Genomic DNA, 27,405 nt, shown 5'->3' on the forward strand with positions numbered 1-27,405 from the left:
TTTGCTATACCCCAAAGAACAACTATGCTAAGAATTCACTAAGGAGCCAGAGACAAAGGCAAATCTTGTAACAGTAGGAAAGAGAAACACTGGAATCCTAACAGATCACTTAAAAGATGTCTCAAAGGCAGGAATATGTTATTTAAGTTGCAACTTACAGCAAGTTTCCTGGTGAGAACTTAAAAATTACCCAGCTTAAGCCCTGATAAGTAAAATACTCAAGTTTATTACAGTGCACTGTGATAGCTGTTACATAGAAGATTTTACTGATTAAAAAAAAAAAAGAAGGTGCTGCTCCAAACTAGAAATAAACAAATGGCAGCTATGCCGCTCGTGTCATCCACAAGAAATTACATGGAAAAGTGTATTTTGTTTTCACCTTTTAAAAAACAGGGTTAAATTTACTATGCATGAAGAGGGGATGGACAGAATCCTTTCCGAAAGAATAATGCCCTACTATCTACAGCACGTTTCATGAAAGTGCTTAGCTACAGCAGCTTTACCACACCTGCTCCAAAAGCTTTCAGTCACACAACCCACAGCTATTAAAGTTCAGTGACAATTAAGCTTCATCAGTTCTGTTGACATTCCAGGTAGTGCAAATTTTTCTATATTGCTCAAGAAAAAAGAATCATTAGTAGCATGGATCAACCAGCAAAAATCTTAAGTCTAACAAATAACAGAACACTACAATGAATGCAAAGGTGTATGGAGCAAAGTTTGGACTTAGATTTTTATAGGAGCAATTCAGAGAAAACTCTTGAAGTATACTCCAACAACAACAGTATTTAAAAATGAACAGTATCTAAAAACCTGAAGACTAAAAATTATTTTTCTTCTGCAAGAGTTGACTGAATTATAACAAAAATTTATATACACACATTTATATGTACACATTGTGTACAGGCTGTACAGTTAATCTGGTTACTACTGAAAGTCTTACTCATTGTATAAAAGAGATTAAAGATCTGAATCCCACCCCCACTACCCCTAACTGCCTCTCACTTAAGACTCGGTATTTCAAGTCTTGAAATATTCTGTGAAGATAGCCTGAACTTTAGTCCAGGCTAAATGCTAGAGTCTGAAAAACAGCAATATTCCCACTCTACCTTAGGCCCATCTCTCACAACAAAATATACAAAGCAATATATAAAGCAGTTTCAAAGAGTAAAAATGCTTCCTTTTCCACTCTGACAATCATAGCATGGTTCCATTCAACAATATACAGTTTAAAGTAATTTCTCAACCTAAGATTTTTGTACATTCACAGCCACTTAAGCAGCTCATTAGGTGAAAGTAAAATTTGCATCCCTCTATGTATTCCAACATGATACAGCAGAAAAGTCAGGGTATGAAAACATGCATTTAAAACTCTGCATGTGTTTATACTCATTTCATATAGTTCTATTTAATTTCAAACTACAGTTTAACTTCAGTGTAACAAGCAACCCACAATTACAACCATTTGAATACTAAGAATCATATATTTAAGCAAACATAAGATATATGCTTGGATACAATTGCATTTTCTTACTTGTATCAGTACAAGCCATATTTAGCACACATTTGTACATTACTTTTATTTATTAGAAACAAAATGTGATAGTGAGCAACATGAAGTAATTTCTATTGAATAACATTTTTTGTTGAATTGGACCTTTCATTATTCTGATGGGCCAAATTGACAAACCCCATTATAGTGAACAAATCAATGTGATAAATACATATTGAGATCCCAGAAGCGTTTGTTATAGTTCAGGTAAGCTTCCCATCTGCACTAACAACCCATATATTTCCACTTTTGTCCTAAATAACCCAAGCTTACAGATTAAATGCAGTATGTTTGTATATGTCTTGATTAACTTTAACATTGCTGAAGCTTTCACATCACAGCGCACATAATCTGAATGCAATTCTACAGTGCAGCAGGCAAATGGGACAGAAAGAAATTACGGGAAGAAGAAATTATGCCGTTTACAATATAGTCTGCATAGGTTCTCATAACACTTGACATAGTATTTGGGAAGTGCTATCTTAGTAAAAATACATGGCTTAGCTTTTTGTAGATACAGGTGCCTTCATATTAGTGCCCCTCATACACACACGTCTTGTGTCAGGATGAAAACTGGGAAGTCACTTCACTGCCTATAGGCATTTAGTATGGACCAGCTGAGTATATATTTATATCCTCCAGAGTGCGGATGGCAGAGGAAGGTCGGAGAAGCAAACTAAATGACCAGCTATAGGAATTGCATGACTCCACAAAGCAGAGAAGCACTGCCAACCTCTGTCAGTGCATCATTATGCACACAGGCAAGCCTTTCAAATACCAGAGTATAATAAAAAGTTGGCCAGTTCCATTCCATGCCTTCTTCACACATCTGTCCTTCCCTCCATATCTATGGTACATCCCTGCTAAACCTTCCTTCTCCCCAAACAATAGTTTAGGTACTCCAAGCCTCCACCCTACCTCCACTCATTTCTTTCTTCCCTCCACACACAAAATTCCATTCCTTTCTCTCATTGTTAATCCTGCCTCTCCAACAAAAAACACTTCCCCACAGCTCCTGCTGAACCCACCTATTTTCCCAGGAATTAAATCAACTGTAGCTTTATTAGATATGTCTAAATTCAACAAAAATTGTTAGAAATTTTAAAAAAATCAAGCCTACACACAAGAGACATTCAGGTTCAGAACAATATTGCAGTAAAATCAGTGTGTGTTGGGTTTTTTTTAGATCATGAACAGGCTTTTTAAAAATCATGAACATATAATCAGGAAGTGTAACTGTGGTCTGTACAGGTATACCTGAGCCAACCCTAGATTAGTTTGGGTGGATACTAACTACATACAAGCAACAGTACAAGTTTCATGTTGACTACTTGCTCAATAAATCAGTGTTTCAGGCAGCGAGGCTGAGCTGGCCTCCTTCCTCTCAGCACTGAGACCAGCTAGCTGATAGCCACTTGAATAAAGCATAGATTTACCTTAAGTTATACTGATTACCGGTTTTATCTCACATCTTGGGTTCAAAGCGAGATAGTTTGCAATCACTTCCAATGTACTGACCATATTCGTTCTAAGTTGGATGGAGATTAGGGCTACATGTCTGATGGAAGCCCATCAATTCCTATTAGTCTATCAACTAATTAAAAATCGGTTTCAGATTCTTTTCAGCTGCCATGGGAAATAGAAATAAGAAATAAAGGAGGCATTAGAGGTAAGAAATAATAATAAAAAAAGTATAGTAAATCACCACTCAGAAAACTTATGGGGTGCAAGACTTGTGACTTATCAATACCTGTAGTTGCTAAAAACAAGCAAGACTTCTAATACATCAGTTAAGATTTTCGCAAAAACAAATTAAAGCCTCTTTGCATAGAATAGAAGTAGGGATGTCATTGCAGACCCATAGTCTAAAAGCAGGCGGCTACTGCTTCACTTGAAGCAGAAGGTTACTACTGCACTTTAAAAAAGACTTTCAAATCTTGTAACATTTTTCATAAGCTACTTTTCATGCTTCACTGTGCAAATAATTCTGTTTACTTCCTTACAGGTGCTAACCTGCAATTTCAACACACACAGTCTCTTTTTCAGTCCTCCTACAGACTAAGTGCTTGCCTCCAACATTGAATTTATCATTACCATTTTGCACACAAAAATAGTATGTGATACACTGGTTGCTCACAACACAATGTAGTTGTGTGAGATAAAGGAGATAAAGCAGCTGCAATCTGACAATACAGTTTGGCAAGCAGTCTATTTAAAATAGTTATACATTTACTCTATGGAATCATAGTACATAAATACATGTTCTACTTGTACATGAGCATAAAACTCATATACAATTTATTAAATATTTGACCAATCTTTATGTATTAGAAAAGAAGAAAGCAGCAAAACTAGAACAAGAAGGTGTTACAGACATGCAGAGAAAGTAAATTGTTGTTTCTGTTTCTAACTTACTGATTTATGCTTTTCATATATTATAAATTACTAAGCTTTTACTCAGTTAAAAGGCTGTCAGTTTCTCAGTGTATTTAAAAATAAAGATATCACTATCCTTGCCTTTAATATGCCATTACTACAGTTCAGCCAGTTACGCCTTACCCATTCATCTAAAAACTAGTATCAGCATTGTAGTATTTACATAATTACTTTCTGATCATTTCCAGATATGGTGACCTTACACCTTTATTGCACTGAGACTGACATAAGTCATTCAGAATGAAGCCTCAAGTCCAGACGTTTTTTGCAAAACCAAGTGCTCCATCAGATAGGTTCCTATGCCAGACCTCACTGCCATCTAAAATCATCTTTGTAGGTCCAATAGCAACATTGGCATGATCTGACTTCTCAGACATTTTAAATTACCAGGATAACTAGCTACATTGGGAGTGGAAGAAGTCAGTCAGACAGCATGACTGCCAGTGTCTCTCATCAAAACTGTCATTCCCACAGAGCTATCATGTTTAGAAATAAAGATGTATTATGCAGGTATTATGGTGGCAAATAATCTTATAAAAATTATGATGTGTAGTTTCAAGATAAGATCAGGAAGTGAAGCAGCTGCTATGCAGAAACTAAACTACAGAAACTAAATATATCTCACCTTCTGTGGAGTACTACAAACACTTAATTTTGGGGGGTTGGGGTTTTTGGCTTTTTGCGTTTGGGGTTTTTTTAAAAAAAATTTTTTAAACTCTTTAAAAAACACTTTCAGCAACTATTTTTTTTTCAAGTAGCACAAGTTTGCAAACGCAACAGAGGAATATGGATAGCAGCTGTTTTTTCCATATCAACTAAGCTGTCAGTCAGATGACCTATCAGATTTTACAATTATGTTATTGATTCAAGGAGCTCTGAACCCAACCTATGCTCAAACTGGAGAGAGACAAGAATTAGCTTCTGCAAGTAAGCACACAGGACAATGTTGAGACACTGACAAACAGTTGCAAACAGACCTGTGATTTATTATAGCTCTCATACACTGCTGTTGGGATGGTGATGGAGAAAAATCTTGGTAACAATAAGTACACTGCACTCAGAAATAATGTTTTGGGCTGTATTTACCATCCATTTGTCCGAGAACAGTATAGCATGAAGAAAACAGAAGCAAGGCATCTCTAAAAGTTCTTGTTTAGGATCAGCTCTAGGGATATGGTTCCACTACAGATAAAAATCGGTCAGATAAAAGTCTGACATAAAATATAAAAATACAGATAAAAATCAGGACAGTAAAGGTTTAGACCTTTATTGTCCTGATGATGCCTTCTTTCCAGTGCAGAGCTGCACAAGCATCAGTGCTGCTGAACCAGCTGAAGATCAAGGATGCAGTTCCACAAGGTGGTCTGAGCAAAATTACCAGTTTAACCTACTAAAAATAGGTCATCCCTCTCTTTTGCCTCCTGCCTGTTCCACTCACATGCCCTCTCTTTGCACTGGTTCTGGTGCATACCGATTTCAAATCAGGTCTCCTTGAATTATTACAAGTGGCACAAGACTAACTCAGAAAACAGAATATTTTGGGCTGGATAAGTGAGCTACATTGGCTTACTTAGTGATTATAAAAGTGTCAGTTTGGTATAAGTGGAATAATCAATGGCTGGAAGGTAGAGAGAAGGAGACCAGAGAAAAGCAAGAACTCAGCATTTGAGTAGCAGAGGGCTACCATCTTCACCCAGCTGTCATGTGAAGCCACAGCGTGTTCTTTACAAAAGATCTCCCTGATTGAGCTGGCTGCATGGTCGGAGTGTTAGTGTACGTTCAAAGGAGAAGGCAGGCATGCACAGCCCAGACATACTGTCATATTCAGACAGTGAAACCTTGTTCTAAACCAGCCACTGAAAGAGGCAGTCCCCTCATTCCTCTTAATTCACATCCACCCACATCACACCCACATCCCCCGACCCCATTCTCACATTGGGCTAACAAGACTGAGGAAATGACTCAGGGTAAAGCTTTTATTTTTTTTCCTCCTTGTTTAGCTTTAGTCCCTTTCAGTTCCCTATTTGGTTCATCATGCAGCCTCAAACTCATGCAGGGAAAACCAGGGCAGGAATGAACCACCAGGAAGAAATGCTCACCTTTGGCAGGATCAATTTAAACTGCTTGCTGAAATACAGTGAAAGTACACCAAAAATATCACACACCTGCTTAGCTCATTTTAAAGCTAAGAGCTCATCCACATTGTGACATTAGGAAATAAGGACAGGTGCAACTTCACGATATAACATAGTGTATTGGCTTTGTGTGGCAAGGTTTTGGTAACAAGGGCGGGGAAGGGGGATCTTACAGGGGTGGCTTCTGTAAGAAGCTGCTGGAAGCTTCCCCTGTGTCCGACAGAGCCCATACCAGCCGGCTCTAAGACGGACCCGCCGCCGGCCAAGGCCGAGTCCATCAGCAACAGTGGTAACGCCTCTGTGATAACATTTTTAAGAAGGGAAAAAAGTTGGGACAGGACTGGCAGGTTCTGGCAAGGTTCTGGCAGGACTTGTGACCCCGTGGGGGACCCACACTGAGCAGTGAGCTCCTGAAAGACTGCACGCCGTGGAAAGGACCCACGCTGGAGCAGTTCGTGAAGAACTGCAGCCCGTGGGAAGGACCCACGCTGGAGAAGTTCATGGAGGACTGTCTCCTGTGGGAGGGACCCCACGCTGGAGCAGGGGAAGAGTGTGATGAGTCCTCCCGATGAGGAGGATGAAGTGGCAGAAAATAATGTGTGATGAACTGACCGTAAACCCTGTCCCTCTGTGCTGCTGGGGGCGGTTGGTAGAGAATCTGGGAGTGAAGTTGTGCCTGGGAAGAAGGGAGGGGTGGAGGGAAGGTGTTCTGAGATTTGGTTTTATTTCTCATTACCCTAGTCTGGTTGATTTGTAATAAATTGAGTTGATTTTCCCCAAGCTGAGACTGTTTTACCCGTGACAGTAATTGGTGAGTGATCTCTCCTGTCCTTATCTCAACCCACAAGCTCTTTGTTATATTTTCTCTCCCCTGTCCAGCTGAGGAGGGGGAGTGATAGAACAGCTTTGGTGGGCACCTGGCGTCCAGCCAGGGTCAACCCATCACACATAGGCTCACTTTATTTCACTCCAAAGTAATCATAGTTTCTAATGGTTATATACCCTGCTCCAGACATACCTACAGCCGTTCTCCATATTGTCACTATCTTCCCAAGTTTTGTGCTTTACTGAATCCAGAGGCAAAATTACCTCTGCCTTGACCAAGCCTTTTGTTATTGAGCATAACTTTTATTGGCAAGTTACATTCAAAATGGGCCAGGCAATGTAATGATGAGCTTTACTAGGTTCAACAGGTGCAATAAATAAAGCAGAAAGTGTACTACTCCACACATTACTCACTACCATCACTAGACAGGAACACTGGGTCTATTTGGATGACAAAACCTAATACAAGTCCACATCTCACCACCATGTTATTCAAGCCCTGTAGTTGGATTGGACACCATAAAAAAAAATCCCACAAGGAACTCTCCTAAGTCAGTTACAACTTAATTTGTCCACATTCACTACATGCAAATCCACACAGGTCCTCAATGTCGGGGGGGGGGGGGGGGGGGGGGCGCAGAAAAAAACCAAACATCTTCACCACGAGAACAATTAAATATTGGATGAGATTGCCCAGAGACATGATGGACTATACCTTGCAGGAAATACTCAAGACTAGGCTTGACTGTGCCCTGGATAACCTAATCTAAGGCCCTACTTCCAGCAGAAGCCTGGACCAGATGATGTCCAGAAGCCCCTTCTGACCTAAACTTCTCTGTAAATTGGTATTTCTACATGCAGCTTTCTCTCTCTTTTCCATCATCCTTTTGAAGTCCACATATCCATTCTCTATTATAAGATGCATAAAATGCCAGCAGTAGAGATATATTCACTTCTTCTGTAACAGTTTTCTCAGCGAGTACAACTCCTCACACCTAACATAAGTTTAGTTCAGTTTCATCTCTTAAGACCTATTCATCAACACTACAAAATATTCTAAGCAAAAGCTTTTATTTTTCCTTATGCTTTCATTCCACAGACTGTTTGCCTACAGAATGCAAAATTTCTTCAAAAAAATTTTAAAGAACTAAATGTTTATAGAGTATAGTCCATTGATGGACATGTATCTTTGGAGAAGGAAATAAGATTCTTGCTGCAGCGTCATATACTCAAGAATTCTCTGGACAAAGTTCTTAAAAATTCACAGCAGAACCCTCCAACATTTTGTGAGGAGAGCTCTTATAAAATTATCCTAAATGAAAGCACCCCAATAAAATGTAAACTGAATTTTACAAAAGACAAAATAAAGCATTTACTAAAGAGAGGACAAAATGATCCACACCAAGCACAGTACACAGATTTTGGCAAAAAAAAAAAAGAAAGATAATGGTTAGTTAACATCATTGTCGCTCAATTCCTTCCATAAGATGGATTTTCTTTTTACCTGAAATAAATCTGTGTAAATTCATTACTGTATTAGCTGTCTGTTATATTTTTCATCAGTTTCATCAGTAAAACAAGTGTTGTCTTACCATGTCTTCTTTTCCTGAAGTAAAGCTCTTGGTGATTCATATTTATCACTGCCTTGGAGACTGTCCAATAGTTTAACATTTTCAAGAAATCAAGTAAGGCATGTAGTACTACATTTCCTAATTAGGGAGGATAACCTGCAGTCTCTAAGCAATGAAATCTGTATGGATCAGAGGTGCTCAGTAGTCCACCTGAAGTTTAGCATATAGCATCCATAATTTCACAAATACATAGATGTAAGTGTTGTAAATGTACAAAATAAAAACATTAATTCTCTTTAGTTTATGCTGACACCAGATTCTGTGGTTATTCTTTTTAAGCAGCCATGATGTCCATTAGTAGGTCAAACAGTTAAAGTTAATTGGCAAGAACTCTGTATTAAGACAACTCAATAGCATAAATAATATAACTTACCAAGTTATGTGACTGGGGAAAAGCATATTTTGTAAGCACTTCAAATATATCTCTTCTACTGTGCCCTTCTTGTTTTAATGCAAACCGTAAATTTCTCATATCCTAAAACAAAGGCATTATCTTTTAAGTGAGCCAAAGCAGTAAGATACTTTTATCTGACGTACAAACGCCATATTATACACTAAACATGATTTAGAATCTGCTTGCAATGCACCTCAAACCATTGTGAATGTTCAGTTTTATTTCTTGTCCATAAAACAGAAAAGAGCATAAGAACTCTACAAATAAAGCAGTACCACACTCTGTGTAGTGCAAACGCTGCTTTGGCATAAAGCCATCAGAAATGACTGTATCTGATTCACTAAAGAGTCTCATGGGCTACTGAATGTTTGCAGGATGGGAGTTACTCTGTTTTCAAAATGAAAATTTGCCAATAATCTGTCTAGAGTACATTGTCCCTAGCTATTTTCTCATCACTAACATCAAAAATAAGCAATATGCACATTAACTACTAAGAATCAAATGTGTATACATACTCCATTAATGAGTCAAAGTATCCTGAATTATCCACTGGGAACTCCCCTAGGACCGTATTTTTTTATGGCAACATAATTTTTTTGTGAGACTAAGAAAACGGAGATAGCTGTTACATAAGCTTTTCATTGCCTTTACAGCTTACAAAACCCCCGTTTGAGGTGTTCTTTGAAGATTTTAGGATTATAAAAAATTTACTTTTAAAGCAAGTGAAATAATGAAGCAACGCAGGAATAATGCCCTAAAACAAGACTACTGTGCAAAACCTCCTGTCAATTAGTGATTTGGAAAGGAAGACCAATCCCCCTCCTCACATGCAGAGATGACAGTTAAATAGCCCTTTATACAAAATGTATTTCCCTGTCCAGTTCCAAAAAGCTCTTTTTAAATTTAGCTCTGAGAAACATATGTTTTTTCATTCCTATAAATAGGTAAGCAGTGAGAAAAGGAACCTCTAGATTTCATTTCCTGTTGAATTATTGGAAAGTCTTACTTTACAGGTTATATCTAATCCATAAGAGTTCTCTCCTCTGCTTGAAGCTCCTCCCATTTTTTCAATCCTTGAAATTACGCCCAATGGAACATTCAATACCAGAACTGGGTCCTGCAAGGAAAGTTTAAGTAAGGAAAAGATTAAACTAAAGACTCAAGCAAAATGTTTTTATGCATTCTAGAACAGAAAGCAGACATGAAATACATAGAGGAAGCAAAAGTGTGTTTCTGTGTTTGATTGAGTCTCCCCTCCCAACATGTTATGAATACTGTACAGTCACTCTACAGCCTTGATCATCATCCAATTTAACATGCAACAAAAACACTTCATGCCTAATACAGTATGCAGGGAAAAAAGGTGGCAACACCCTAAAAGATGCCTTCTGCTTGCTAAGACTGCTTTAGTGATATACAGAATAAAGTAGAACAAAATGAAAAAGAGATTACTAGTAGAATTAGCTGCAACCAGAAAAGACGTCAGTTCAGCAGTCCTAAAACCTTGTTTTTAAAACAAAAAATATCATGAAACAGATAACAAGTGCATTTTATTCTCTTTCATGTTCCTGCTTACCGAACACACTACTACTCCCCCAGCCCATGTAAGGTTCTATTGATCAAAGTATTTTTCTTTTCCAACAGCAAGGACAATCAAAATCTTGGTTTACTGATTGCCATTTTAAGAACTATTGCACATCATTAGTCGCTGCCCTTGATCTATCACAGAATAAGTGTAAAGGGAACAGCTACCAAAAAAACTCCAACAGATAAAAGATAAAGGTATCAGTTCAGTGTAAGTGATTAAACTGTAATTTTCCCAGGCAAAAGTCACACTTTTACAACACATTTAACTTTAAAGAACTTCCATTTTTAGATGGATTTCTCAGTGGCACAAAGGCAATTACTGTTTAGTCATTACACAATTAAGATATGGTTATTACAAACATTACAGAGCATTTCAAGTAAAAAGCCTCCCATGCAATTCCACAAGCATACGTGTGCCAAAACTAAAACAAATGAACTGGCCACAAAATAAATCAAAGGCAGTGGGGGTGAAGGGAAGGGGGTTTAAAGCCAACTCATCATCTGACGGAAGTAATTGTGGCATATTACTCACATTTTCCACACTTCTTAGGTACAGCCTGTAGTTTGTGATGTACACTCTTCCTTTAACGGGGCCATTAAATGGACACATATAAATAACATCCTTGTCTGTAAGAAATGCAGCATTTCTTAAAGATTGCTAAAAGAAAAAAATCAGAGCTAGGGACAGCATCAGTTAAGTAGCAGTAAAATAAAGAGTGCTGCACTCAGCCACTCTGAGAGATGAATGAATTTAAAAAGTAATAAATCTGAATTTTGTCCACTTGAATTATTAAGAAAATGTGACAGTTTCATACACTAAACTTGTCCAAATTAAATCAGCAGATTTCAGTAGCCTTCCCTAGTTACATCTGTGTTCTTCTCTTTCTTGGCACTACGTGGGAGGGCAGGACATAGAACAGCGAGTAGATTTAAGCCCTCTCTGCAATTACTGAATTTACTGCAATTACAGACTATTGACTATCCCAGCACAAACACATTCTTCTGTTGATACTATTACATCTTTCAGTGCTCTGTAACCAATTCTGCATTGAAGTACGTAGTTCAAGTTGTAAAGTGTTTAGGTAACTCACCATCCTGAAGAGAAACATTACATTTCAATTTGAGGCAATCAGATACAGCAGGGCTATCAGTATTGTTTCAGCAAGGACAGTAACAAAATGAGTACTAACACATATGTATTGGTTTTGTTTGGCAAGGTTTTGGGGGGGGGGGGGGGGGGGGGGGGCGGTTACAGGGGTGGCTTCTGTAAGAAGCTGCTGGAAGCTTCCCCTGTGTTCGAGAGAGAGCGAGCCCATACCAGCCGGCTCTAAGACGGACCCGCCGCTGGCCAAGGCCGAGCCAATCAGTGATAGTGGTAACGCCTCTGTGATAACATTTTTAAGAAGGAAAAAAAAGTTGGGACGGGGGAGAAACTGCCGCCGGAGTGAGGAGTGAGAACATGTAAGAGAAACAAGCCTGCGGACACCAAGGTCAGTGAAGAAGGAGGGGGAGGAGATGCTCCAGGCGCCGGAGCGAAGATTCCCCTGCAGCCCGTGGTGAAGACCCTGGTGAGGCAGGCTGTCCCCCTGCAGTCCAGGGAGGTCCACGGTGGAGCAGATATCCACCTGTAGCCCGTGAAGGACCCCACGCCGGAGCAGGTGGGTTCCCGAAGGAGGCTGTGACCCCGTGGGAACCCCACGCTGGAGCAGGCTCCTGGCAGGACCTGCGGAGAGAGGAGCCCACGGAGCAGGTTTTCTGGCAGGACTTGTGACCCCGTGGGGGACCTGCGCTGGAGCAGTGAGCTCCTGAAGGACTGCACACCGTGGAATGGACCCACGCTGGAGCAGTTCGTGAAGAACTGCAGCCCGTGGGAATGGCCCACGTTGGAGGAGTTCGTGGAGGACTGTCTCCCGTGGGTGGGACCCCACGCTGGAGCAGGGGAAGAGTGTGATCAGCCCTCGTCCTGAGGAGGTGAAGCGGCAGAAAATAACGTGTGATGACCATAAACCCCATCCCTGTCCCCCTGTGCCGCTGGGGGGGCTTGGTGGTGAAATCTGGGAGGGTAGTTGTGCCCGGGAAGAAGGGAGGGGTGGTGGGAAGGTGTTCTGAGATTTCATTTTATTTCTCATTACCTTGCTCTGGTTGATTTGTAATAAATTGAGTTAATTTTCCCAAATTGAGTCTGTTTTGCCCGTGACGGTAATAGTGAATGATCTCCCTCCTGTCCTTATCTCAACCCGCAAGCCTTTTATTATATTTTCTCTCCCCTATCCAGCTGAGGATGGGCGAGTGATAGAACGGCTTTGGTGGGCACCTGGTGTTCAGCCAGGGTCAACCCATCACAGTCTTTTTGGTGGAGATGCTGGGGGAATGTGAGGAATTTGAGATAAGGATAGTAACTGAGAGAGGTAACGGGCAAAACATGGACTGGGCAAAACATGGACTGAACGCAGCTAGAGAGTTAAGAGCTGCTTGATGAGTGGGGAATCTTTATTGTTGTAATTGTGGTGAAGGGATAAGGGGTGGATTGTGTGTGTAAATTGTCCACTTTTGTCAGTTTTGTGATGATATTGTTTTGATTTTGGTGTGGGGAATTATTTTTGTTGATGTGAGTGAAGACTTTGTGTGATGAATGTGGATTTTAATGATAGTTCTTAAAAATGTGATGCACAGAGGCGAGGGGTGGAATGTATTGGTTTTGTTTGGCAAGGTTTTGGTAGCGGGGGGGGGGGGTTACAGGGGTGGCTTCTGTAAGAAGCTGCTGGAAGCTTCCCCTGTGTTCGAGAGAGAGCGAGCCCATACTAGCTGGCTCTAAGATGGACCCGCCGCTGGCCAAGGCCGAGCCAATCAGTGATAGTGGTAACGCCTCTGTGATAACACTTTTAAGAAGGAAAAAAAAGTTGGGACGGGGGAGAAACTGCCGCCAGAGTGAGGAGTGAGAACATGTAAGAGAAACAAGCCTGCGGACACCAAGGTCAGTGAAGAAGGAGGGGGAGGAGATGCTCCAGGCGCCGGAGCGAAGACTCCCCTGCAGCCCGTGGTGAAGACCCTGGTGAGGCAGGCTGTCCCCCTGCAGTCCAGGGAGGTCCACGGTGGAGCAGATATCCACCTGTAGCCCGTGGAGGACCCCACGCCAGAGCAGGTGGGTTCCCGAAGGAGGCTGTGACCCCGTGGGAACCCCACGCTGGAGCAGGCTCCTGGCAGGACCTGCGGAGAGAGGAGCCCACGGAGCAGGTTTTCTGGCAGGACTTGTGACCCCGTGGGGGACCTGCGCTGGAGCAGTGAGCTCCTGAAGGACTGCACACCGTGGAATGGACCCACGCTGGAGCAGTTTGTGAAGAACTGCAGCCCGTGGGAATGGCCCACGTTGGAGGAGTTCGTGGAGGACTGTCTCCCGTGGGTGGGACCCCACGCTGGAGCAGGGGAAGAGTGTGATCAGCCCTCGTCCTGAGGAGGTGAAGCGGCAGAAAATAACGTGTGATGATCATAAACCCCATCCCTGTCCCCCTGTGCCGCTGGGGGGGCTTGGTGGTGAAATCCGGGAGGGTAGTTGTGCCCGGGAAGAAGGGAGGAGTGGTGGGAAGGTGTTCTGAGATTTCGTTTTATTTCTCATTACCTTGCTCTGGTTGATTTGTAATAAATTGAGTTAATTTTCCCAAATTGAGTCTGTTTTGCCCGTGACGGTAATAGTGAATGATCTCCCTCCTGTCCTTATCTCAACCCGCAAGCCTTTTATTATATTTTCTCTCCCCTATCCAGCTGAGGATGGGCGAGTGATAGAACGGCTTTGGTGGGCACCTGGTGTTCAGCCAGGGTCAACCCATCACACACATACTATTCAAAAAAAGAAAGATTTAACTGAAGCAATGCCACTGAAGACTTACATGAAGCACTACAAATACCTCTTTCTCCCTGTCCACTCAATTCTTTAGCCCAGTCTATTTACCTGCCTTCTACAACAAGAACTCTCCTTCCATCATGCTGCCCCAAAGCACAATTGTCATAGGGATCATACCAAACATCCATCTTAGTCCCACACCCTCTCCCCCACGCCCTCCCTACAACTTTCCTCATTAAAAACATAACTACTTCCTCTGAATCACCATTTTTGGTTTCACCTCAGCCAATCTTGTTTACAAACCCACCTAACAAATGCTCGGGCCAGAAGAAGGCGAAGCATCACAAATAAAAGACAGAGCACTTTCAGTTGCATTCTGATACCTCAATGCAAAATTCCATGAGTGGAAGACTCCATTCCAGGAAGAGCCTCCATCAAGTAAGAAATCACTGTACACAATACATTTATCTCCCTTATGCTACAATATTACTGTTTGTAGAGGCTAACAAGTGCATAGTAGCTATGTGCATGCCATGTTCCGTCAAGGAAGCGTATGACTGTACTTAGGGTAGTCACAGTTTGGGCTAAGGTTCCACACTACTGTACACGCTATCAGTACATAGTGGGTGGCATGTAGAATTCTCTTGACTTCAGAAAGCTTGCAGGGGCTCTCATCACTGAACACCTACTACTTCGTCTGTAGATACAATGACGACACGACTTGCAGTTTCTTTGTACGGGAGGATCTGCCACGTGTGGAAACCAAGATTTTAAAGAATTAAGTTATTTGTGATAAGTGATAAAAAGTCCCTATCGCAATTACTTTAAAAAATTCATGGCATTTTAGTATGACTTACCCCTGCCACCAGCCCAAACCAGTCCAAATTATGAAACAATCCAGTAAGATACATGTATATGCCAGACTGCTAAACGTACACTGCATTAGACAGCTATATAGCTTCATACCTGTCACTCTAGTCTCTCCTGGCAGACGAGGTATTTCTTCATTTTGTTCCCAGTTAGTTCCATCTTTTAGAGTCTACAGAAAGCAAAGTACAACAGCACATTGTATTTTATTTACAATTCCTTCATGTTCCAGATTAAATTCTTAAAGGTAATTTCTGCATGGGAAAGAACAGGTTTTTCCACAGTAGAAATTGACAGATTGAACCAAAACAGGAACACACACTACTAAACTAAACTGCAACTATTAAACATTCAAAGGTTGAACAGATCTGAAACATAAGCCTGTTTTAGTCTTTCTCCTTCTAAAAGAACACTTAACTATATTTCCATTAAATTGGAATTAAATTTCTACACGGTAAGTTCTCTGAAAGTTTTGTGCATTTAATTTTCAAAGTACACTAGGCTTGGAAGAACAACTGAAATCACTTAAGCAAACTACTCAACAACTACTACACACAACCTACTCATTTGTGACTTTCCCACGTTCAGTCATTTTTAAGAATGATTAATAGAAGATAATTTTTGTTTTTGAAGAAATGTTTAAAAAGCTAAATAAAACTTTAGTTTCTGTTTTCTTGCACACAGGTTACATTTTCCTCAGCCACGCAACATCAAAAAGCAGAGGGGAATGCCACTCAAATAGTTTTAATATATTTCCCACTGGAGAGAAACATTTTAAAACTGAGCCAGCCAAACATAACTAGGTATAACTTATCAATTGCAGTACAGAATCTTTCTACAGCATCAAAATGCCAAAACTTTAAAGAATGCCACAGAATATTTTAATGTAGAAAGCAAGGATAAGTGTAAGTATATTAGAATTGATTTTAAGGAAGCTCTCATAACTTATGATACAGAGAATATTTTGCCCATTCACTCTGAAAGATATTTAAATCAACTCAGTTAACTGCATTAGAATTTTAGCAATAAAAGTAAGTATATACATTCAAGAAAAAAGTCATTCAAATACTCATTTTTCTACCCAAATATAGATGATAATGATCTCTGGGATCTCAGATGTATAAAACATGAAAAAAAGTTACACTCACCCTTTTACTTGAGGAACTCTCCAAGGAGTTTGAATTATATTTAGGTGTTGATGATGAGGCCATATCGGGTATCTGATGAGAAAGCACAAATTGGAGACTTAAACTTCCTCCTGGACTACCTACTATTTACAAGAGAGATTTTAGACTTTGGAGGTCCACAGGTAGACATCAAGAGCTTCCAAGAATGTTTTGCAAGTTACAATTAATTTCAAAAATTACACAATGCCTTGCAATTGAAGGTCACTATTTAAAAGCATCCAAATCTAACAAGAAGTCCATTACTAGCTCTGGGATTGGTTCTTATTATAATGAATATTCTGACTCAAGCTGTATTTTGGAATTCAGTTGTTTGCATACTATTATTAATTCAGTCAACTGACATTAGAGTGCTTGTTTTAAGCCACAGAATACACATACTATGAAATGCAACCTACTTGGAGCATCTGTATTAAGACTTCTCATTTAGGAAGACAGGGAGAAACTATAGTTATTGCACAGCTCTTGAAATCACAAGCATGTCAATACACTCCAGTGTTTCAAGTTTAAAAAAAAAAAAAAAGAGACAGAGAGAAGGAAAAAGCAGGAGTTCCACAGTACTACATTTAAAAACAATCCCCCATTTCCTAAACTGAAAGTTCAGTTAACACACCAGAAGGGGGAGTGTCCAGCCTTCTGGTCTGAATAGCCTTGATATGTTTAAAGGCAAATGATTTTTTTTTTTTTTCCAAACAGTATTGATTAAATATAGAATCACATGATACAGGATGCATCTTCTTAATCATTTCCTGACATTGCACAAGGGATCTCTAGAACAAACACTGTGAAAATGCTCATATTTGAAGTTACTCCAAACAGTAACTTTGTACCAAATTATACTTCCCTTTCACTAGTCACATGCCCTCCATCAAGCCGATTTGACATCACACATCAATCCTGAACAGTTTTTGGTTGGTTGGTTGGGGGGCGGTGTGTGATTACAGACTAGCAATCTTTGTTTCTATTCCAGAAATGAAACATTGTAGCCTTAAATAAGCACTTTCTCTCCCCTCTCAACACAGAAAAAAATTTGCACAGATCTCTGCACCATGACAAATCAGCCCATAACAGTGGGCTCACAGTGACACTGCAACAGTCCTACACAAGCAATAGCGACAGATTAAACTGCAAGATCCAAAACGCTCTGAAGTTACTATAAGGATACAGGAATGTGTCTGTGCAGGAAGAAGGGGGAAAGCCACAACCTGAAGTTCTACAGCTTTCTCACCTCCTTACAGTGCCCAAGTCTTCCACATCTCAAGAAAACATAGGAAAGCTGACATTGTATTTAAAACTGTAATATTCAGTGATATAGCTTATCAGTATAAAAATCACACCCCTCCACAAAACAAAACAAAAAAAAAGAACCCAACATTAAGTTGGAAAATAAAGAAAAATGCTTTTGAATATCACAGAGCCTGTGTGACCCTGTCATGTGGAGGTATTTCTTCCTTTCTGGGTCTCCAGCAGTCTCAGCCTTCTCCAAACACTGAAACAGAGGGGTCCTGAACTAATTCTAGTGCAACGCCAACAATTTACATGAAAAGCTATTAGCAATCAACATTAAATCATTGTTCTTTCAAACTACCCTCCACAGAAAAACTATTGCAACACTGGAGACTCATGTTTTGACTATAAAATTTAGAAGATTAAGAGACAATATCTTCAGTTTTTCCTTCCTTGCAATATCTTACATACTATAAAACTTAAGGTAGATTTAACTTTTTCTATACTGCTCTGTTAACTTGTGAACATCCAATATTGGGTCAGATGACTCTGCTTAATTTATAGAAGCTTAAGTTTCCTAATAACCAGATATTTATAAAGGTAAGAGGTACATTTACTCAGAAGCTTCTTTTAAAATGTTTTCCTTATGAAGTGGGTTTTGTTCATATTTTAAGTGAGAAATACCAGCTGAGACAAAGGCACAGCAGCCCCAGTTTTTCTGTGTCAGCATAGAAAGTGGTTTTAACTAGAGCTCACATAAATTTAAATTAAGGCTGCACCAACCCTGAGAGACAAGTGAGCATAAACAAGCCCTAGAAAAGTGACTTTTAAAAGATGTGGCAACCCTGAATAGATCTGCACTGCAAAATGGAAATTTTGACTGCAGCAGGTACAGGCACACCCAAGCTAGCTGTTGATCTTACAGCCGCAGCTACTCCACCAGCAAAGCCACAGAAAGACAAGCTTCAGCAGAGGTCACACAAGCCCACCCAGTATCTTGGACACTCACCTCTGTGCCAACCCACTGCCTAAGCTCCTAAGAACAAAAGCTCATTTGGACATTCCTTATGCCTTTCAATACTACCTCCAATCGTAGCATACTTCTGCTGCTCACAGAGGGAAGAGTAAGAAGTGTTTTAAAAGCCTTCTGTTTCTTTCTTTGCTTTCTATATGATTTCCTCCCTTACTGCACATTCACTAAGCTTTGGCTGAAGTATAGCACTACATGAGGTGAGTTACGATTCTGAAATAATCATCTGACTCCAGAACACTGACTACAACTTTTCCAAACCTCAGTGTAAATTAAAAAGATTTAGCAGAGATCCCTTCAGATTCTCAGAAAAATTTCTCTTTATAGAACCTGACAATACAGCAGCACAGAGCTTGTCTCCCCTCCACACTGCCACCTCACTAGGCCACTTCAAACAAACAAGATGTCTGTGGAGCTCTTGCAGCAGACATTTGTGTGTGTGTTAGTTTAGTTTGTGTAAAATTCCCCCAACTCTCCACGAGACTGATTTCTTTAAACATACTGAGAATTAATTCACTCACTGACTTCAATTTCTATAGAATATTTCATTATACAATTACAACCAACTACTGCTTCATTTCCAACATTTTTATGATGCAAACTAGACTTATTCAGAGCTAATTAAGCTGAGTTAGTATGTATGTATTGAAGGTAAGGTGTTATCTGTCAGATTTTTTTTAAATCCATCAAATATTTTCACTAAAATTAATGCACATTATTTCATCAGTATATAAGTGGAAGGATTCTTTTAATGCTACCTGAATTTTGCTTTGAAATCCAATCACACTTTAAAAACACAAATACTAATAAGCACATTTATAACCACACACATTTCCCTGATTTCTGTAAGTAAACTATGGTCAAGTAATTAAACTTTACATTATAGAACACACATTAGCATTTAGAACAATGTCCACTTTTGGACCCCAGTACAAGACGGGCATTGATAAACTGCAGCGAGTTCAGCAGAGGGTCACCAAGAAGACCAGGACCTGGAATGCCTGCCCTAAAATGAGAGGCTGAGGAAGCTGGGAATTGTTCAGCCTGAAGAAGAGACAGCTTCAGCGGGACTCTCAGCTGCCCACCACTACCTTTGAGGTGGTTACTGAGAAGACAGAGACAGGGTACTCAAAGTGGTGGGTGATGAGAGGACAACACACAACAGAAACCAAAACAAACTAGATTCCAGCTTGATTTAAGGAAATAAAAAAAACCAACCCACCCTACTTTTGTACCATACACGCAATCAGGCAGTGAAAACAGGGCCCAGGGAGGACGCAGTCTCCATTCTCAGAGGTTTTTGAACAAAGCTTTGAGCAACTGGATCTGATCCTGCTTTGAGCAAGAGGTTGAACTAGAGACCTCCTGAAGTCCCTTTCAACCTGAATTACTCTATGCTTCTGTGATCTTCAGGCAACAGACAAGATTAAGTTCTCATTTGAAAGTACCCATCAAACAAGGACACACCCTTAAAGAAGTGGACTCCTCTGTATCAAAACAGCAAACAAGTTTTCAAAAACATTAAATGAACACGAAATATCTCCCTTTATGATATTATTTCTTTTTCTGTCAAACTGTAGAAGCAGCTTCTGGCAACCTCCCAAAGTAATATTGCCATGAACAATTCAAAAACATACTCCATCATAGTCTTAAAATAGCTACAATTTTCTCATTATCACAGAGCAGCAGTAGTCCTTCCACACAGGGAAAAATCTTGCAAGTAGTTTTCCATTGCAAACACATTTTATTCCCCAGTATCGCCCATATGTACTTCTAGACGCGCACAAAAATTGAAAAACATACAAACCTCACGCTTGTCAGCAGTTGAACAGAAGTACAATTACTCTGCAAATTTAAAACAAATCAGACACCTTTGTGATATTCTGCAGTTGCACACAGCTGAGCATTCTTCCCTGAATCTAGAACAGCAAGGAGACAAAGCTATTTTACTGGATTTAACTTGAACTAATAAACAAAGCTTTGTTAAAGTTAACAGAACTTAATATAGTAACACTACCAAGAAATGTAGGCTCCAATGATCTTACAATAACAATTAAACTACTTGGGATCTGTATTTTCATTAAAGATTATATTTATACTTGAGTTTCCTAGGATTCATGGGGATGGAGGTACAACAACATTTGAAAGGGTAGGCACTGAAGGCCAGATTTTAAGAAGTCAGTTCAAGGATCCTGTCTGCTCTTTATGAATAAATGCCAACAGACACAAGTATATGCCCACAAAGAAAATCTAAATAAACTTTAAAACATTTAAATAGGCTTTTGAGGATTAAGAAACCTGAAAAGACCAGCTACTCTTTTCTTAAGCTTCTTCACTGCCAACAGGTTAGGGTATGTGTGCATTGCAGCTTGGAAAGACCACCAAGACTCTTGTAAGCCATGTTTAGATTGACAACAGCCTGGTGAAAGTAGTTCTCACCGTTTAATGATCCAGGAACAAATTAAAGCTCATTTGACATTTTGCTGGTCCTTTTAAGGCTTCATTTTCACACCAGAATCACACCAATAAATTTGTAGCTATTGTATAACTGAGCCACACTCGCATCAACCTAAAATCTTTATACATTTAAAGAACTAGTTTGTGCCCAAACACAACATAACCTACCTCTACCAAAGGATTACCACCAGAAACATCTGAGATCAAGTAAACTGCAGCAAGTAAATTGTGAGCACCACTTTCCAGGTATTTAATATTTTTGACCCTCTATCACCGGATTAAAACTTTGGAGGAAAAAAAAAGGGGGGGGGGTGTCAAATTTGTACCTATGTTAATCATTTGGAGCAACAACACTTTTGACACCACTTCATTTTACATTAAGCTATTAACTTTGTATAGTCTGTAATGTTCAATATGTTAATCTGGAAAAGTGGAGGAAATTAAACTGCTAAATTACCATACACATAAGATATTTACAGAATATACTGAGTAAGAGGTAAACATGATGTGAAGAAACATTAGTGACACACATTACTATATTTGAAACAGTTTGGTTTGGGGTTGGGGGTTTTTTGTATGTGAATATATATACACACACACATATATAAAAAAATAAGGGTAACAGCATAAGCATGTGAATTATTTTCTTTTACCAGAATCAGATTTGTCAATACAGTAAAAATGAACAACAAAAAGTTTGACTGAGTATCTTCTAGAAGCATTCCGATTTCTGTCACGCATCAATAACCATGACACAGGATAACACCAAAGTTCACATAATCCTGCTCCAGATAATGATTTGTTCAAGAATGAAAAAAGTCTGTGCATCTCCAAGGCCTCTCCTAAAAATATAGTTACAAAATTTACTAAGCCCCTTCATTTGCTATCATAGTAATTCAGAAAACAATTAGAGCACTTCTAAAAAGAATTACAGTTACAATTGAACAATTATATGACACTTGAAAGCAATCGGTGTGCTGGGTTAATCATTCAAGATCTGCAAGGCATCTGCCAGTCTAGATAAAAATGAATTTATTTTCATAGTTAGACCTGATACCAAACAAGGAATTATTTCAAAGAGAAGAAAAATAGTACTGTATTAGTAAACAATTTTTCACTGTGTTTGAGAGGTAAATGTAAGTGCAGGTATATAGAAAAAGCTGCTTGCACCCTCATTTAAACAGAGGATGGAAAAAACGAAAAAGCAGGTTTATAATGATAAGGTATGCTGGTATTACAAACAGACTGTAGAGTTTTATTTGGTACACTAACAACCTACAGAGCCAGTACGAATATAATGCCTTGTGCTTCCCATAATAAAATTAAAAGCATAAAATACAAAGTTCTAAAAACAAAACCACATCTGTCAGCACCACAACTGCACAGAAGAGATAACACCTAATAGACAGGTTTTCAGAAATAACATATAGAATAGAGCAGAAGTCTAGGAATTTCTAAGACAGTACCAAAATTAAGCTTAGACAACAATGAAGGGAGAAGACAAAAAAAAATTTTTCACTCCAAGTACCAAGCAGAAAGGAGCATAAATCCTTTTAAAAAAATAAATATGAAAAAGTAACAGTCCTGAAGGGTCAAGCCAACAGCATCTAAGTTATCATATCAGAGAGTCACCAAAATAAGCATCAGCATCTTTAACACTAGTAAATGAGCATTTAATCTAATGAAGTCAAGAGTAGTCATTCATCTCATTAAAGGTTAATAAAATTTTAGAATTAGAAATAAAGATATACAGGAATACAAAACAAGTCACAACAAAGATCTACAGCAATGAAGGCAGTTTTCTAGACTTCAGCTGTCCCTAACCAATCAACCAAAAAGTAACAGTGAGACCAAAGTCCTACAGCCAACTAATCAAGTCCATAGAAATAAATACATCTCTTTCACACTCATTTAACTAGTTATATTTCAGCACAAAGGAACTATACTCAATAACAGAAACAAAAATAAGGTAGCAGAAGTCTCCAAAGTTTAACGAAGCTACAAAAAAAGCGAGTAACATAAGGCAGAGCATTCCAGCTTCAAACAGTCATGTAAGTACTGACATCAAAAACATGCCTAGAGCAATGCCAATTCAGACACCACAGTTACATGTATTTACTTGTGGCCAGTACCAATTACCTGTCACTCATCATGCAACTGATGGCAAACAGAAAGAAAGGAAAACTGACTTACCTGTGAGATGTAAATATTATCAAAACAGGAAAAGAAAGAGGTTCTATTAAACCACTTAAGAGAGCACTTACGATTTCTCACCATCATTTTAAGGGCAAATCACACCTATGATGCACACCAACCACCTTTGTGTATCAAGTCATAAGCTTCTACCTGCACTTATTCCAGAGTGGATCTTTGGAGTCAACATGGACTGCTAGGTCACAGAATCTCCTATTTCTTCTTTGCCATCACAGTAACAGGGTGTAAAACCCTTCCAAGTGTAACCTCTTGGTAATGGAGTCTGCAGCCCTTACCTTTCCCTCAAGCGAATCCTCATGATTCTACTGATCTGAGACTAGATTATTGCCACTAGTGGGTCTTGTCCCCTAATGTCTAAATGCTAGTTCCCATTCGCATGTACTTACTAAACCTACATTTTCCAGGGAAACCATATGAATTTTCAAGTCTCTTTGAAAGCCTTCTCAATTCAAGCCCTAACTAGAACACAAAAAGCATGCCAGCTGTACACATCTCCATGGGATACTGCGCATACAGAATGCACACTAGTATTTGCCCTTCTGCACAGAAGTTTGAGTCAGTTAATCAAATTCATCAGTAATGCATTATAAAAAATTTCTGTATCCTACAAAAAAAGTATCACTTACAAAAAAACCTGCGATCTGGAGCTCCCTGTTTGGTCAACGCAATTCTCCACCAGGCTTCCTGTCTTTAAGAAAAGTGCACTCCACAATCCCTCATGTTGCCAATTCTCTACTAGACTGGGAACGGCAAGCTGTACAACTCAACAGGGACTGCTGAATTTTTTTGTGAAGAATCAGAAACACTCCCTCTCCCACAAAAAGCGTTCTCTTGTTCCCTAATGTGCCCTGTATTTGAAAGGGCAAGTCATTGTCCCCAAAGGACTCAATATGAACAAGTGCAAACGAACAAAAGTTCACAACAGTCAAGTGACTGCTAATTCAGCAAACAAATTAGAAGCACGCCAGTTGCCTGCTGGCTCCTACTTTACAGGCTCGCTATACCAGGTAGTTTTGAAGATATTAGAAGGAAGACCCTGCACTAACAAAAAATAATATCCTGACAATGAAGTTCTACAAATGGCAGCAAGTAGCAACAGCTTGGTAGAAACTGTGGCAAACATTTTCTCAGTGCCACCAGATCCTATGCACTTCTGTGTATATGTTTCTTTAAAAAAAAAAAATCTTGTAGCTTGTACATGGTAGCCACATGTTGAATAAATAATAGCCAGAGGAAGTAAAAAATCTTCAGTTCTGTCTTGATTAGTATTTCTCCTGTCTCCATATGAAGGTTTTCTTTCACTGTCTTAACTTCTCAGGGAATTTGACTCCTACCCTATTTTCAAAGTAAATCACAACTTCCAACAAGAGCTAACATAAAAGTTTGTAACATTACTTTCTCTAATTATCAACTCAATTGCTTACTCCTTTCAAATTATATTGAAAATGTAGCTTAGGGTGATACCCCTGGCTTTTATCCTGGCAAGCTTTCTTTTAAGAGAATTACAAGTTCTCTCACAAAAAGATGATACAGTAAGATGCATGCCATCATGGACACCAAGTAACTCATCTGCTGAAGGGCTCTGATCTGTTAAGAGATTTCTCATGCTTTATATCACAGTAACAAGGAAAAGCAGCACCTACTTCAGTGGTAATAAACATAACTATTTGCTAAGGCTTGTTTTCTAGCAACTGTCAGAGGTCTATTCCTTGTAATTTATGCTAACAATTATTTCTGCCCACTTGTACTCGCTTATTGCTTCTCCTGTATTTGTTCTATGCATAATATCTTTCTCTTGTCATGATTATCTTCTTTCCTGACTTTTTTTTAGTATTTACTCTGGTAACTGAGTTCTAAAGCAGAAGTTCAGTCATGTGAGCCGATCAAAGAAAGTAGTAGTTTTCCCTCTATGCATGTAGCCCTGTACAGCAAGTAGCTGTTAAATCTAGCTAGATTAGGTGGCATGACAGAAGTGAGTGGGTTTTTTTAGGAACCATTTGTCACATTACCTCTAGAATCAGCATTACATCTGTAGGAAACCTATGCCTGAAGGCTGATCTGTGGCTTTCTAAACCCACCCAGTCTATTTTCTCTACTTCGCACCCCCTGCAGGGAATGTATACCTCCCACATTGTCAAAAGCTGATGCGGTTGACAGGAAAGCCTATGGGATAGCAAATACAGCTTCAAAGTTTTCTATTAAGAAAGCCTTCAGTTGCTCTCTGCTCATTCTTCTTGAAAGATATCCCCTTAGGCCACTGTAGTTCTATTGCTAAAGATTTAACTGATGATTCCACCAGAGAAATGGAAATTGTACCTGTTATATAATGATATACAGTATAAAAAAATGACACTGTAATGGTTAAAATGACATCCCCTACTAAGGCTTTCCTCCAACTTTCCTTTGAGAACTTATATAACCGATGCCTCAGACTCATCCTCTTTCATCTGCTGTGTTTAGTTCCTTCTTCCACTACATGAATTGCTTCTCTGAATACACATAATACCACGGAGGAAGTACTATTCTGAGTTTGTCTCTGTTTAAAAAGAAGTAGACTAAGGACTACGACGAAATCATCCACAAACCATTCTTTGCTTCAATCCCTAAGAAAGGGAAGATTGGGACTATCCTGCCTAAGTCATTCATGGGGCAGCACCATACTTTTGGGTATGCTCTCTTTGAAGTAACAAGCAGGTACTTTGCTGGGCACAGGAAGTTTGATACTTCTGTATTCCACATCTGCCTATGTATATTAATGCATTAATGGGTCCAGTCACATCACACAGAGTCTCTGGCATACAGCCTTTCCATTCATTATATGCAACAACCCAGCAAAGAGGCTGCACACCAATTACTTAAATTTTGTTGAAAAACACACGTACCCTCTTACACAGAAGTGTAACCCAGCCCACCTGAAAAGTCTACTTACTTTAGTTTTCTCTTGCTCAGAAGCCTCCAGGTTTAATAAGTCATTTCAGTTGTAGAAAATAAGAGACGTGACATGAGAAGACAACAGTGTGTTCATTCCTTCAACTTTCAAACAACATCTGACTTTTGTGCTGTAGCTGGCCCCTGAGAGGAATGGAACAGGTAGGAAGACATTGTCAGCGCTGCCAGAATATTTCAATTGACATTACTTTTTAAAAAACTTCAGAAAGGAAGCAAAATCCCAGAATAGTTGCTACTAAAAACATTCTGGAGAAAGGAAACAAACAGTACTAGTTCTTTTTACAGTTTATCTTGATGCCAAACCTCCTGATACAAGTAGCTGGAACTGAGGAGAACCTTCTCTTCTAAAACTTCAAGATACAGTTTTGAAATGTTTCTGATGTGTAACTCTTACACAGACTTTTAACCATGTTTATGTTCCCCATACATATTTGGGCACCTGTCTGCACACAATTAAACATTTCCTCTCTCATCCCTTCCCAAAGAATATGGCCATTTATTTTTTTCTTTTCCCAAATACATTCAGGAATGACTTTCATATGAAAGCTGCTGTGTAACTCAGCAAAGTCAGAAGGAATAGACCATAAAACAAAACTTATTTTACCCAATTCAAGTTCTTAGAAAAATTAGTATGCTGTCTCCTTTAAAAGAACACACACAATATCAAAGATTTACAGTTACTTCTCATTAAATTAGTCTTGCATTCTAAATTAACTATTGTTAGTTAACACTGTAACTCTGCATATCCGGAATACATTAACACTAGAGTTTGCTCAACCCCAGTGATGCTACAAGCCCACATCTCTTCGGCAAGTGCGTCTTTGGAAGTTTCCTTCTGACCAAGCATAGAATGATAAACAGGGCAAAAAGGGAAAATTCTGCATTTTATTGAAAACACCTCTATATCTCACCTCGTGACATTTGCCACACCATGAAGCTACATACAGCCCCAAAAGTTCTGTGTGTTAAGGCTTGTTGTGCTTACCAGCTTTGTTAATAACTGCACAGCCTAACTTTTTTAACCACCTAAACCACAAATGAACATTCAAAATAAAACTATAGCATGGAAGAGGTTCTGG

General features: G+C 39.3%; 1 protein-coding gene across 5 annotated transcripts in view; it reads right to left on the reverse strand.

The window, feature by feature from the left end:
* Window positions 1-27,405, reverse strand: part of MTM1 (myotubularin 1) — a 49,926-nt gene that overhangs the window by 21,220 nt on the left and 1,301 nt on the right. For 2 of the 5 annotated variants that reach the window (XM_049827481.1, XM_049827478.1), the window contains exons 2-7: window positions 26,307-26,449; window positions 16,414-16,485; window positions 15,365-15,437; window positions 11,093-11,187; window positions 9,980-10,090; window positions 8,953-9,054 (exon numbers count right to left, since the gene is read on the reverse strand). In XM_049827481.1, the coding sequence (XP_049683438.1) occupies window positions 8,953-9,054; window positions 9,980-10,090; window positions 11,093-11,187; window positions 15,365-15,437; window positions 16,414-16,476 (444 nt within the window). In that variant the 5' untranslated portion in view covers window positions 16,477-16,485; window positions 26,307-26,449. Of the gene's footprint in view, window positions 1-8,952; window positions 9,055-9,979; window positions 10,091-11,092; window positions 11,219-15,364; window positions 15,438-16,413; window positions 16,486-20,513; window positions 20,626-26,306; window positions 26,450-27,405 lie in introns of those variants that run through there. The other 3 variants (XM_049827479.1, XM_049827480.1, XM_049827482.1) reach the window with 3 other exon arrangements.

This window comes from Accipiter gentilis, chromosome 24 (assembly GCF_929443795.1).
Source record: "Accipiter gentilis chromosome 24, bAccGen1.1, whole genome shotgun sequence".
NCBI lineage: Eukaryota > Metazoa > Chordata > Aves > Accipitriformes > Accipitridae > Astur > Astur gentilis.